A 15339-nucleotide genomic window follows, 5' to 3' on the forward strand; every position below is an offset into this window, starting at 1 on the left:
AATTGCTTGACATCCAGTATCTTTACATCTTGAATCAGGGGGTTCTTGAAGCAGCCAACCCCGTGACGCAAAAAGTCATCGACCGTGAGGCTTCCTTCGGTAACCACACCGTCGATCTCCACGTCCTTGGCAGGGATGTACACGAGGTACTCCCTTGTAAAGAGCTCGTAGCTAGCAATTTCGTTTGCTTGCTTCAAGCTACTCACGACAACTCGCAGTTTGTTCGGCCTCACCTTCGTAATCTCGGTTACGGCCGAAAAATGTTTTGCCAGGTCCTTACCTATTTGTATAATGTTAAAAGGCTTCTTTATGGGCCTAAAGTAAACTACGAACGGACCTTTCGAAGCATCTGGGTAAGCTTTCACCCGTGTTGCCGGTACCCTTGGTACGGTGCTAGGTAGCGGGGAAGGTAGAGGGGAATTGATGGGGGATATCTCAATCCCTTCCCCATTTGTTTCCACATCCAGGAATATTTGCACCTGCATGTCGTCCATTTTGCGGGACCGTTACGCTCTACCGCACACAAACGATAAATATTCGAATGTGGGGGGGTGGGCGGATCAAGTAGTTGATATTAAATTTTAAAAACAATTTTTCAAACCACAATGGATCAAAATAAAAATAAGACAGTAATACCAATACTAATAACAATAGTAATAATAGTAATAATAATAATAATAATTATAACAATAATAATAATAATAACAATAATAATAATAATAATTATAATAATAACAATAATAATAATATTAATAATAATGATAAAAATTCTAAAGTGAATACTTCACCGAACGTCTAAGTCACGACCTCACGGCTGATAGTTGGATTAATCGAGTGTCTCCGCAGAACAAACAATGACGATCCAGCTTCGTGTTGTGACACAGTGGCCGTATCTTACACTCGACCTTGTAGATGCCACTTGTAGTTGACTTCCACTCGCTCGATCGTATGATGGTCCGTGCTGCTAGCGGGGTAACAGCGGTGCGGGAGAATTATTCTTGCTGATATATCAGTTGCGTATCAGATCACTGGCGGAGTAGCCTGCCCCTACCAGTGTGCAGAAGATGTTTCTGCCGACATATTGCAGGCTATTGTTATCGCACACAAGAACTAATCGAAAAAAAAAACACCCGTACGATAACTCGTGTATTGTTATTTTGCGAATCAAACGGAGATAAACAATTTGCGTCTAATCAAGACGAAAGCAAAACAACGAATGATTCATCCTTCACTTTGATACAATGTAATCTACACGAATCACAAATTGATAAAGACGTATTAAAATGAGCTTGACTGTTCAATATTTTTAATTTTGCAATAACGTTTCCGTTTATTTTCGTAAGCTTGATGAGCACCGACGATCAGGAAAGGGTTTACAGCACTTGGGCTTGGTGTATTCCATTTTCACTTCACACACACTTTAAGATGCAAACTGTTACTAACACTTCTGGAGAAGTGCAATCGTATTTATATACAAACAGTTATTATTAGTAAACAACCCTAGTAACAATATTGGTTTTATCAAAGTTTTATAGCACTCAAAACAGCCAAAACAGCGCTATAAAACTCTGATAAAACCTGTTTTGCTACTTGGGAAGTAGGTAAAAAAACACTCGGCAAGGGGGACGTGTAGGTAGGCTAAGGTACAGCGCCTGAGTTATTTATCCAATCGTTTTGTTGTCAAATAATGAATTGTATACTTTTGATCAAGCATTCCAATGAACGTAAGGTTTTTGATGGAGAACCACGGACAAATTGAGAAATATGTGTGTATTTCCTAAATATTACTAACTTTACGAGCTTGAATTCAAAATAACTCAAAAAACGATGCCTTTAGAATGTTAACTACAAAGAGCTTTTTGATTCAAAATGACTCTCTGGATCTTTTAAAATTATCAGAATACAAATATTTTGAAAAATGTTTGAACTAGAATTTGTATATAAAAATCAATCTACCATAATAAAATTATTTTGAAAAAAAAAATTCAACTCGTTTTTTTTTTAATTGAAATTCAATGTTTATGATTAGGGACAGTGGTGAATCGCGATTTCGCGGAAGCCGCGAATTCCGCGAAATCCAGCATCGGCCGCGAAATTGACAAAAAAACGGGAAATGCCGCGAACACCAGCAACACGGACACATCTTAAGATTAATGCGCACCTCTATGGTAACAGTAGGCCTTTTTTTACCCAACCAATTTGATGGAACAGTACAACTGCTCTTCCAACGAGATTTTGTCAGCCTGGGTTGGATTGTTTTCGGCCGGCTCAGTTACTAGATCCTCTTCGAGCAAAGATTTTGGCGATTGGGACCCTGCATGATAGCCCAGAGTGTGCAAAATCGAAGTTACAAGATGTACCAACTTAGTTCATGTAGTAAGCATTTTTGCATTTTAAAAAATACGCAACAGTGAGATTGATATTATAATTTTGGCAAATATTCTTGCACTTTTCCGGTTTGCAAAAAAAAAAAATCGATTCCCGGAACATGCAACGTGAGTCAGAATAACTTGAATAATACGTGCCTGCCGACACCAAAATATGATTGAAGATAATTCAACACAGTCCTCACTGCAAAGAAATCATGAATCGTTCGTTTGAATTACAGTACTTACATTAAATTAAACAAAACAGTTTTTTTATTATATTACTAAGAGCACTTTATTTGGCGTTTTCTGAAGAAAAGAATGCCGCGAAAAAACCGCGAATTTTGAATATTTTCTATTTTGCCACCCGCGAATTTTCAACTTTTTTGCCGCGAACTACCACTGTCTCTATTCATGATGTATATGATGCATTTTTAATTCCCCACAACTCAGTAATTCAGACAGTTTTTCTATACAACCAACGGTTTCTGGGCTACGATGCTTCGAATAAAACCTATGCCAAAAGGCATACGCCCTTTTCAAATATAACTCATGGGTGTAAAAAATCTCTCCATCTGCAAAGTTGCAAAGTTTGCAAAGTGCAAGTGCAAGTGTGCAAAGTTTTATTCAAATCAAAAATGGTCGATATTTGATCATAGGTCAATTGGTGCGATTCTGCTCAGCTATATGTTCCAATAAAAAGGTGTGGTCCCCGTGGCTCTGTGGTTAGCGATGTCGGCCGACTAGCTTTCCCACACGGTTGTGATATCGGGTTCGATTCCCGATCAGGCAGAGAATCTTTTCGAGCTGGAAATTATCTCGACTTAACACTGGGACACGGTGTATCGTTGTACTTATCCTACACATGCAAAATGTGCCAAAAACAATATCGATAACGTATTCTCTCAACTAATCTAGTTGATCGAGACAGAATCTTGAGGCACACCTGCTATGACAGGAAATCTATCAGATTTTGAATTCTGATAGACAACCTGCAGAGTTCGATCAGTAGGATAATTTTTCAAAAATTTGATTGGGAAAATTAGAAAATTAAATGTTTGCAATTTCGCAATCAAACCTTTATGCCAAACACTGTCGAATGCTTTTTCTATGTCTAAAAGAGCAGCTCCAGTGGAATAACCTTAAGATTCGTTAGCTCGTATCATATTAGTAATTCTGAGCAATTGATGAGTAGTGGAATGCCCGTGGCGAAATCTAAACTGTTCATCTGCAAAAAGTGAATTTTTGTTGATGTGTGACATCATTCTGTTAAGAATAATTCTCCAAACTACACAGCTAGCTTCGAGGATAGAACGTACTAAGGAGCAATAGAGAGCATGCAGAGCTCCGGGATCAATGAATTCTCGTCCAATTCTGAAAATGATTCCCAGCTGTCGATTCGCCTTGTTAGTAATCGTCATATAGTGTTGTCTTAACGTCAAATGAGAATCCAACACCTCGCCAAGGTCAGTTACAATGTCGCTGCGTCTTAAATACGTATCTCCAATACAGTCATCATAAACCAGAGGCTGTTTTTTGTGACTGAAGCTGATAACAGAACATTTTGAGATTCTGATTGTCATACGGTTAGAATCACACCATTGTGCAAACAAATTTACGTAGCTTTGAAGTCTTGCGCAGTCGTCGATAGATTCTATCAGCAAATAGATTTTAACATCATCAGCATAACATAATCTGGTTCCACGTGGCAGCAACCGAGTGACATCATTAATGCACAGTGAGAAAAGTAGCGGGCCTAAATGCTACCTTGTGACGATGATGATGATGATGATGATGATGATGATGATGATGATGATGATGATGATGATGATGATGATGATGATGATGATGATGATGATGATGATGATGATGATGATGATGATGATGATGATGATGATGATGATGATGATGATGATGATGATGATGATGATGATGATGATGATGATGATGATGATGATGATGATGATGATGATGATGATGATGATGATGATGATGATGATGATGATGATGATGATGATGATGATGATGATGATGATGATGATGATGATGATGATGATGATGATGATGATGATGATGATGATGATGATGATGATGATGATGATGATGATGATGATGATGATGATGATGATGATGATGATGATGATGATGATGATGATGATGATGATGATGATGATGATGATGATGATGATGATGATGATGATGATGATGATGATGATGATGATGATGATGATGATGATGATGATGATGATGATGATGATGATGATGATGATGATGATGATGATGATGATGATGATGATGATGATGATGATGATGATGATGATGATGATGATGATGATGATGATGATGATGATGATGATGATGATGATGATGATGATGATGATGATGATGATGATGATGATGATGATGATGATGATGATGATGATGATGATGATGATGATGATGATGATGATGATGATGATGATGATGATGATGATGATGATGATGATGATGATGATGATGATGATGATGATGATGATGATGATGATGATGATGATGATGATGATGATGATGATGATGATGATGATGATGATGATGATGATGATGATGATGATGATGATGATGATGATGATGATGATGATGATGATGATGATGATGATGATGATGATGATGATGATGATGATGATGATGATGATGATGATGATGATGATGATGATGATGATGATGATGATGATGATGATGATGATGATGATGATGATGATGATGATGATGATGATGATGATGATGATGATGATGATGATGATGATGATGATGATGATGATGATGATGATGATGATGATGATGATGATGATGATGATGATGATGATGATGATGATGATGATGATGATGATGATGATGATGATGATGATGATGATGATGATGATGATGATGATGATGATGATGATGATGATGATGATGATGATGATGATGATGATGATGATGATGATGATGATGATGATGATGATGATGATGATGATGATGATGATGATGATGATGATGATGATGATGATGATGATGATGATGATGATGATGATGATGATGATGATGATGATGATGATGATGATGATGATGATGATGATGATGATGATGATGATGATGATGATGATGATGATGATGATGATGATGATGATGATGATGATTGTTCGGAACAAGAAACCAGCCGTGAATCCACTTTTAGTTCTAAGTAGATCAAAGCTACAATTTTATTAATAATTTTAGTAACTTAACAAACAAAAATATTTTACAAACTCACATTTAGTTTCTTCCTTCCTCCTGCGGATTTCTTCGCCTTATCTTTCCCTAGCCGACTCTCTGTCTCAAATCAACTCCAGATTTTCTATATTTTAAATTTTAAGATTTCAATGTTTTATTTTACTTTAGGTTAACGTTTTAGCTATCGACTTACTTTTGCTCGTCAATCCTACAAATTCTCCCCAGCAAGGTTTTTAACTCGGTTTGTCCTGTCGTGCTGTTTTATGTAACGTTATTTCAGTATTATATTTTAATTTGTTTTAATTTTAATACCTGATTAAGTTCCACTTAATTTTCGCAACTACCACCGATCCGAAATCCAAGAACTTGTAGAAAAACTTTTTTTAAACTTTATTTGACTTTCACCTTTTAACCTCTAACTATTACCTTCCTTCGTGATTAAGCAATTTTATCTAATTGACGTTTTTGATTGCCATCTCACTTGCTATCTGTCTGATCCCGTGACGCTTCGCTACCAACCTTGATCCCGTGACGCTTCGCTACCAACCCGTGACGCTATCATCCCTGTGGTAGACCCTACGGGTGGTCCAACGGTGTTGTCCCGAACATCCCCCGGCCCGTAACTTTGATCCGGTCTATATCCGGCCCAGTGTTGCTGTCACTAATTTCCAACACCGCCAATGTTGTGGTTCCTCTTTTTATCAATCCCGTCTTGGTGCGAACCCACAATTGTCGAATCCTTCCATCACTCGAGACAATTGGCTCCTCTACAATTCCCCTAACCCATGATTTCCTTGCGTTTCCGTCGGTAACATATACCAAATCTCCTGCCTTGAGAGGTCGTGATTCTTCGAACCATTTCGTTCTCTGGTTTACTGATGGGATATATTCTTTTATCCAACGTGTCCACATTTCGTCCGCTATTTGTTGGGTTCGTTTATATGAGTCGCGCAGAGCTTCTGCTGGACGCGGGGAAGGGGGAACGCTACATGGTTCGTTGGGTGAAACCCCTCGCAAAAAATGATTCGGTGTCAACGCATACGTTTCTCCAGATTGTTGAAACACATACGTGAGCGGGTGGGAGTTTATTATATCCTCTGCCTCAACGATACTGGTATGCAAAATTTCGTCCGTGAGCCGCTTCCCTTCGTTAAGCACCGTCAACGCCTCCTTGACCGAACGCACCAGCCGCTCCCAAACACCACCCATATGTGGGTCGCGGGTGGATTGAACGACCATCTGGTTTGTGCGTTCGTCAGCTCCTCTGCGCAATCTTTTGCGACATCATGAATGGTCTTTACCACTTCCTTACTAGCTCCTCGCAGATTTGTCCCGTTGTCCGAAAAGAACTCGGTTGGTGGACCTCGTCTACCCATAAACCGCCTAATCGCCATCAAGCAAGACTGGGTCGTCAGCCCATACGTGACTTCCACGTGTACAGCCCGCATCACTAGGCAAGTGAACAACGCGATCCATCTTTTTTCCACATGGCGATTCACTGTCACCTCGAATGGACCCAGATAGTCGACGCCGACGTGGCTAAACGGCCGAAGATACGTCGCAAGTCTCTGCACCGGTAGCGGTGCCATTCTGGGACATTGTGGTTTGTTTCGCTGAACTTTACACCACATGCATGACGAAGACACTCTTCGGACCAATGCATCAACCTTCGGTATTAAATATTTTTGCTTCAACTCATTTTTTTCCGTTTCACGGTATCCATGGCCAAATTTTGAGTGATAATGATGGGCCAGCAATTTCGTTACTGCATTTTCAGCCGGCAAAATGATTGGGAACCGCAAATCAAATGGTAGATATTCCGCTCGTTCTGTTCGTCCCTCCATTCGGACCACATTGGTTTCATCCAAAAACGGCGATAACTTATATAGACAGCTCGATTTTTCCAGGGAAAGCCACTCGGTGACTGGGCGGTCTTTGTTATGCATTAGCACCTTTAATCCAGGTCCGTATGAGTCCGCCTGTGCCATTCTAAGCAAGTGCGATTCAGCTCTCTTGTACTCTTCTTGCTGGAAAGGAACACGTACACTCAAAACGCTTGCCATCCGTTCCAGTATTTTCTTCTGACAGTCTGTGGCTCTTAAAGTTTCGATCGGCTGCTTTCTCACCTTTCGTCTACAATTAAACGCAAATCTAATCACTGAAGCAACGGTTCGTACCAGCACGGTCCATTTCGAGAATCGTGAAGGATCTATGATCTGGCCTGGCAAACATATGTCATGTAACAAAAGATGAACGCGTAGTTCCTCCGTAGTATTCGCTGGTGGCATGCATTTTCGTGGCCACTTTTCTTCCGATTGATACAAAAATGCGGGCCCTCGAACCCATGAGCTGTTTGAGCTTAAATCCAACTCTTTTCCCCACTTTGTCAATTGATCCGCTATATTAAGCTTTGTCGGTACCCAATACCAATCGGTCAGCTTGGTTAAGCTGAGAATTTCTCCAATCCGAAATCCGACATATTGCTTATAGTTCCGCTGATCGGATCGAATCCAGGACAAAACTGTTTGCGCATCTGTCCAAATACATTGCTTGCCGCTTGTGAGACTGTGATTTTCGCGTACTGTGCGTGTTAAACGTGCTCCCAGAACTGCTGCCTGGAGTTCCAATCGATGAATAGATACCAGCTTCAAAGGTGCAACTTTAGCTCTACTCATTATTAGTGTGCACATAATTTCGCCTCGAACTACCGCACGTAAAAACGCCACGCATCCATAAGCCGTTTCGCTAGCATCCGTGAACACGTGGAGCTGGATATCATGTACCTCATCAGACCGCGCGTTTCCAAAGTAACTTCGGGAGATACGGAACGTCTCAATTTCTGGCAGCAGCTTTGCCCATTTAATCCATTTTCTGAAAGATTCCCTATCTATCTTCTCATCCCAATCACAGCCCATCCGCCATATATCTTGGAGTAACATCCGCCCAAGAACTGTAAACGGTGACAAGAGACCCAGTGGATCAAACAATGACATGACAAAGCTAAGAACCATTTTTTTTGTCGGGCATAATTCATCTTGAAGGATCTTGCGAAACTCTGCTCTCGACGAGGTGGAAAATGCAAATTGATCCCGAAGAGGTTCCCAAACTATTCCCAAAACACGCTCAAACTCTGTGTTTTTATTTTTGTTGAAATGCACTGCTGCATTCTCACTTCGCTCTTCCATTTCCTCCAAAACGGTGTTAGAATTCGATACCCAGTTTCTAATGTTGAATCCTCCCTTAGAATGAATAAATTTCTCTGCCTTAGCCCGATCGATCGCTTCAGCTACGGTGTCCGCACTATCATAATAGTCATCAACATAATGTCGATCGACAATAGCTGCTGCTTCCGGAAATTGTTCTGCGAACCGCCCTGCGTTCACATTTTTGACGTATTGCGCTGAGCTCGGGGAGCACGTTGCGCCGAACGTGAGTACGTCCATCACGTACACTTGCAGCTCGTCATCGCTTGTCGAACGAAAAAGAAAACGTTGTGCAGATTTATCTTCATTTCTAACGCGAACCTGGTGATACATCTCCTCGATGTCTCCTCCGAACGCAACCGGCTTCTCTCTAAAGCGGCAAATTACTTTCGGGAGGGATACAAGCATGTCTGGCCCTTTGAGTAGCTGTGTATTCAATGACACTCCCCGTACGCACGCTGCAGCATCCCAAACTAGGCGTACCTTTCCCGGTTTTCGCGGATTAACTACCACATTTAGTGGCAAATACCAAACTGCTGACGATGGCGTTCCGGACAGTTCTTCCTTTGTGACTTTGTAGGCATACCCTTTCGCCTGAATCTGCTTGCATACGATGTTTTTTAACACCTCGTCTCGCTCCAACCTTCTTTCAAGAGCCTTTGCCCTTCGCACAGCCATTGGATAGCTGTCTGGAAACCGTCGTTCGTCCTTTCGCCAAAGTAACCCCGTTACGAAACGATCTCCCACTTGTTTTGTAGTTTTTAGTTGTATCGCTTTTGCTCTTTGGTCTTCCAGTGATTCTGGAACAGCGAAGGTTGCAACTCCCGCCTCATCAAGGACATATTGCGCTCGCATCATATCGTGCAGTTCCTGATTGCTAACCGATTCTGTGACATGTAAATTGAGGAAAGTGGCCGCATTTTCCTTTTGCCTTTTTTCTGGCCCGTAGACCGTCCATCCCAGTCTAGACCGTACTGCGATTGGTTCACCAGATTGACCAATCCTTGACTCCTGCGGCGCGAACAAATGCAGATTATCCAGCCCTATTAAGATGGCTGGCTCTTCTCCTACGTGGTCGGCTACTGGCAAACCTGCTAAATGCGGAAATCGTGTCGCTATTTCAGCAAACCGGAGACTCTGTTTCGGCAAAACCAGCTTGGAGACTGTGCGGACATTTTCTAAAGCAAACTTATCGCTCGATCCCTGTGCAGAGAGCATTAAAGTAATTCTGCGCGAATCGTTCTCATACCGCTTAATGTCTCCCGTCCAGGTGACGATCAATGGTTCTGGTGCACCTCTTACCTTCAACTGATTGGCTACTGATTGTTCTATCAGCGTACTAGAGGATCCTTCATCCAAGAAAGCCAATGTTTTGACAACTATATTTCCTGCGTAGAGGGTCACAGGAACCATCCGAAAAATCACTGATCGACGAAAATTTTCGTGTGCGTTACAGTTGACTTTCATTAGTCGAACCGATTCTTCCCTTCGATGCAGCAGCGTGTGGTGATTACCGTTGCACCCACCGACTGTACAGCGTAGCTTAAAATTGCATCGACTGGTTCCATGATTATTTAAACAGAGAATGCAGAGCTTCAGCCTTTCTACAGCCCTCATCCGGTCTGTCAGGTTCATTCGTTTGAATTCATCACAAAACCTGAGTTTATGGTCGGTTTGTTTGCAAATCCAACAGGGCTTGCCACCACCATCCGTTTGTGGTTGGGCCAGTGCCTTCTGTGCCGCCCCGTGCATATGCACAAATTCTTTTCTCTTTGAACCCGCGCTCCCGCTGAGTTTAACTAGTTGAGCTTGTGATAAATCCATGCAGTCGGAAACCTCTGATACATCCGATACCACCTCAGTCATAAAGTCGGTGAACAACCTTAACGGAGTACCGCTTCGTCCCCGCTTATACCGGACCCAATCCAGTTTGTAGTTGGTCGGTAGTTTTTCTACCAACTCCTGCACTAACATGGGGTTGTTTAAATGATCCATTAATTGAGCAGCTTCTAAATGATCGCAAAGTTGCTTAACATTGATTCCAAAATGGATAAATGTTTTCAAATTGTCCGAGTCAGGGGCTTGTGTTTTCCGTACTTTCAATAACAATGCCCTCAGCAACTTTTCCGGCCTTCCGAAAAGTTTACGAAGGTCTTCTACGACATCTGGGACCGAGTCCGGGAGCACTAATCTACTTTTAACCGCTTCTAACGCATCCCCTTGCAGGCTGTCCTGCAACCTTTTAAGGTTATCTAAATTTGTAAACCCGCACGCTCTTGTTGTATGTTCAAAACTACTAATGAACAAGGGCCAAACTTCAGGCTCACCCCTAAATGTTGGCAAATGTTTCGACACCACCTGCCGTGCCGCTAACTGATCTTTCGTTACTCTCGACTGCCCCGGCCCGTCTTGCCTTCTGCTCTGGGATCTCGGATCACTCAGCTCAGAACCACTCTCAAGTGAATCATGTTCCAATTTATCATCTGGCCTATCCTTGTAACTCACCGTCGATCGCCTTTCTTCATTTTGGCGAATCGAATTTAAATCTTCATATTTATTTATTTCTTGTCTATATACCCAACTTCTTATTCTATCTCTTTTAGCTTTATCGGATCCCGCTTTCGATCCACCAGCTGCGCCTTCATTCATCAGCTGTTGTAGATGTACAGCGCTTGCATTCATACGCTCCCGTAATAGATCCCTCTTTCTCAGAAACTCTTCTTCGGCTGCTAGCTGGCGGTCCATTAATTCCCGCTCCTGCATCAGCTGAAGATCTTGCAACTCTCTTTCTTGCTGTAGTTCCTGCTCACGCATTTCTCTTTCGCGTTGTATCTGTTTTCTCTTCCAGGCTCTCTCTAACTCCAATCGTTTCGCCCGAAGTATCATCTCTTTCTCCCATGCTCGCTCTTTATCTCTCTGCTCTTCTTCGAGTTGCAATAGTTCAGTGTCTAGAATAGGCACTGCGAGCAGATTCCGCATCGCTACGAGCACTACCAGTCTTCTTACCGGGTTTTTTGTTTCCTTTCGGAACCTTCAGCTGGCTGTCGGACTTTTTACACTTGGGACAGAACCAATCTACATCACGTATATCTTCACCGACACCAGCGCAGCCCATAAGTTGCAATGATTACAGCTTACCATATGGTAGTCGTCCTCTTCCGGACCGTTCCGCACATCAAACAATAGGCAGGAGCCTCATCCATACCTTTTAGAGAACCGGTTGCCATCCTTTGAGGTTGTTCCTGATAAATCTTTGATTTTGTTCGGAACAAGAAACCAGCCGTGAATCCACTTTTAGTTCTAAGTAGATCAAAGCTACAATTTTATTAATAATTTTAGTAACTTAACAAACAAAAATATTTTACAAACTCACATTTAGTTTCTTCCTTCCTCCTGCGGATTTCTTCGCCTTATCTTTCCCTAGCCGACTCTCTGTCTCAAATCAACTCCAGTCCCACTTAATTTTCGCAACTACCACCGATCCGAAATCCAAGAACTTGTAGAAAAACTTTTTTTAAACTTTATTTGACTTTCACCTTTTAACCTCTAACTATTACCTTCATTCGTGATTAAGCAATTTTATCTAATTGACGTTTTTGATTGCCATCTCACTTGCTATCTGTCTGATCCCGTGACGCTTCGCTACCAACCTTGATCCCGTGACGCTTCGCTACCAACCCGTGACGCTATCATCCCTGTGGTAAACCCTACGGGTGGTCCAACGGTGTTGTCCCGAACAATGATGATGATGATGATGATGATGATGATGATGATGATGATGATGATGATGATGATGATGATGATGATGATGATGATGATGATGATGATGATGATGATGATGTTGATGATGATGATGATGATGATGATGATGATGATGATGATGATGATGATGATGATGATGATGATGATGATGATGATGATGATGATGATGATGATGATGATGATGATGATGATGATGATGATGATGATGATGATGATGATGATGATGATGATGATGATGATGATGATGATGATGATGATGATGATGATGATGATGATGATGATGATGATGATGATGATGATGATGATGATGATGATGATGATGATGATGATGATGATGATGATGATGATGATGATGATGATGATGATGATGATGATGATGATGATGATGATGATGATGATGATGATGATGATGATGATGATGATGATGATGATGATGATGATGATGATGATGATGATGATGATGATGATGATGATGATGATGATGATGATGATGATGATGATGATGATGATGATGATGATGATGATGATGATGATGATGATGATGATGATGATGATGATGATGATGATGATGATGATGATGATGATGATGATGATGATGATGATGATGATGATGATGATGATGATGATGATGATGATGATGATGATGATGATGATGATGATGATGATGATGATGATGATGATGATGATGATGATGATGATGATGATGATGATGATGATGATGATGATGATGATGATGATGATGATGATGATGATGATGATGATGATGATGATGATGATGATGATGATGATGATGATGATGATGATGATGATGATGATGATGATGATGATGATGATGATGATGATGATGATGATGATGATGATGATGATGATGATGATGATGATGATGATGATGATGATGATGATGATGATGATGATGATGATGATGATGATGATGATGATGATGATGATGATGATGATGATGATGATGATGATGATGATGATGATGATGATGATGATGATGATGATGATGATGATGATGATGATGATGATGATGATGATGATGATGATGATGATGATGATGATGATGATGATGATGATGATGATGATGATGATGATGATGATGATGATGATGATGATGATGATGATGATGATGATGATGATGATGATGATGATGATGATGATGATGATGATGATGATGATGATGATGATGATGATGATTTTTTTTTCTTCACATAACATTTATTTGACACGGCACAAATACAATTTAATGTTTAACGGCGCCAATTATATCTGATGACCTAAAAACTAAAGCAAAGTTTTTATCCTCGCTGCCGACTACGAGCTAAAATTAAGTCTAACTCAAAACTAGCATGGAATTTCCAATCTGTGTTTTGTTGTTCAATGGTCGTCTGATAATCGTCGAATGGCATGTATGGATTCGTACTGCTGAGCCACGATGTCGTGAGTTGGGACAGAGGCTCGTAGTCCTTGGGTCCTGGTTCTATTGTGCGGGGTCTGGTTGCTGGTTTTGTGCTTAAGGTTCAAACGTGTTCTTGTCGTTTTGTTGGGTGTAGACGGAGGGGAACGGTGCTAGACTGGGGCATGGATGGATTTAAGAAAAACGTATATAAGGGTCATGTAGGGTAGGTCACGGCTCGCCAAGACATCACGAACAGGAACAGCTGGCCGTCTACCTCCGGCCTGAAGGGAAGCTACAAGTTTAGACCTGGCGTCACGGTGAACAGGGCAATGATGATGATGATGATGATGATGATGATGATGATGATGATGATGATGATGATGATGATGATGATGATGATGATGATGATGATGTTATGATGATGATGATGATGATGCTGATGATGATGATGATGGATGGTCCCACCTCATATCCCCATATCGGTTTAAGCTGGACGATTTATCTATATGAGATATTTTTAAAAACGTGCAATGTAACCAGTTGGCAAACAAATAACGGACTGGTTATTAATTTCAGACATAGTAACTGGTTCTAGATAACGATCTAGAACTACGAAAGAGGTCCAATGATACTATAGTTCTCGTTAACGAGCTCTACAGATCACAGGCAAACTCAAGCCTTTTCAGTTTTCGCTCCAAACCCTACTTTAAATCGTTAAAACAGATGAATTGTTAAAAAGAAAGTAAAATAATTTCGAAAATATTACAAACCAAAAGGGAATTTGTCAACCCGATATGCTTTTTGTTTGAATTTCAGGGGTTTAAACTTGATGTACTCAATATCAAGATTGTCTATGTCAGTCTACGCGCGCGTGGCTCAAACATGTGTAGCCGACATTTTTTTACTTTACTATTTAATATTATATAACTATATCCAAACAAAAAATCCGTCATCATCAATGAACTTAATAACTTGATATACCAAATAAATTTAAAAAAATATTTCAATTTTACAATCTTCTTTATAAATTTACAATAAAAATGTATGCTGTCTACAAAACAGACTTTATGTGCGAAATACAAAGCCGTTTAAACTCTGCTGTTTTTTTTTTAGTTTTAAATAGTTTATTTGACACGGCACGATACAATTTATGTTTAACTGAGCCAAGTACATTTTTTTTTAAATTCTAAATTAGCAGGGAAAAGAGGGAGGTCTTTTCTTTATTCTCGCGGCCGACTACGAGCTAGTGGGGATTTAAGGTGAGAGGAGGGGAGTTACAATTTTGATTTTAACTATATTGAGTTATACGATTTATTTATTTGTACATGGCTAAGCAGTGATGTTCTATTTGAGCAGTTTGGACTGAGGTGTCTGCGTGAAC

The 15339-nt window shown here is 40.6% G+C and overlaps 2 protein-coding genes across 2 annotated transcripts; both read right to left on the bottom strand.

The window, feature by feature from the left end:
• Positions 1-4272: 4272 nt before the first annotated feature.
• On the bottom strand, positions 4273-5388 carry LOC129729991 (uncharacterized protein DDB_G0271670-like; the record flags this gene model as incomplete). The annotated part of the gene is made up of 1 exon (XM_055688931.1): positions 4273-5388. A coding segment is annotated over one exon (1116 nt), but the record flags the coding sequence as incomplete, so codon positions are not given.
• A 782-nt stretch (positions 5389-6170) lies between these two features.
• LOC129728744 (uncharacterized) lies at positions 6171-11776 on the bottom strand. Its single transcript, XM_055687197.1, has 2 exons — positions 6896-11776; positions 6171-6833 (listed from the first exon to the last, which is right to left on the bottom strand). Exons 1-2 carry the CDS (start codon positions 11774-11776, stop codon positions 6171-6173), a joined length of 5544 nt encoding a protein of 1847 aa, XP_055543172.1.
• Positions 11777-15339: the final 3563 nt, after the last annotated feature.

Source organism: Wyeomyia smithii, chromosome 3, assembly GCF_029784165.1.
Source record: "Wyeomyia smithii strain HCP4-BCI-WySm-NY-G18 chromosome 3, ASM2978416v1, whole genome shotgun sequence".
NCBI classification, from domain to species: Eukaryota; Metazoa; Arthropoda; class Insecta; order Diptera; family Culicidae; genus Wyeomyia; species Wyeomyia smithii.

Bases quoted from the DNA above. Each gene is read 5' to 3' on its own strand.
- LOC129728744 (XM_055687197.1), bottom strand. From the start codon at position 11,776: ATGCGGAATCTGCTCGCAGTGCCTATTCTAGACACTGAACTATTGCAA. The intron at 6,834-6,895 runs GTAAAGACCATT...CGCACAAACCAG, and splicing joins GAGGAGCTAGTAAGGAAGTG to ATGGTCGTTCAATCCACCCG.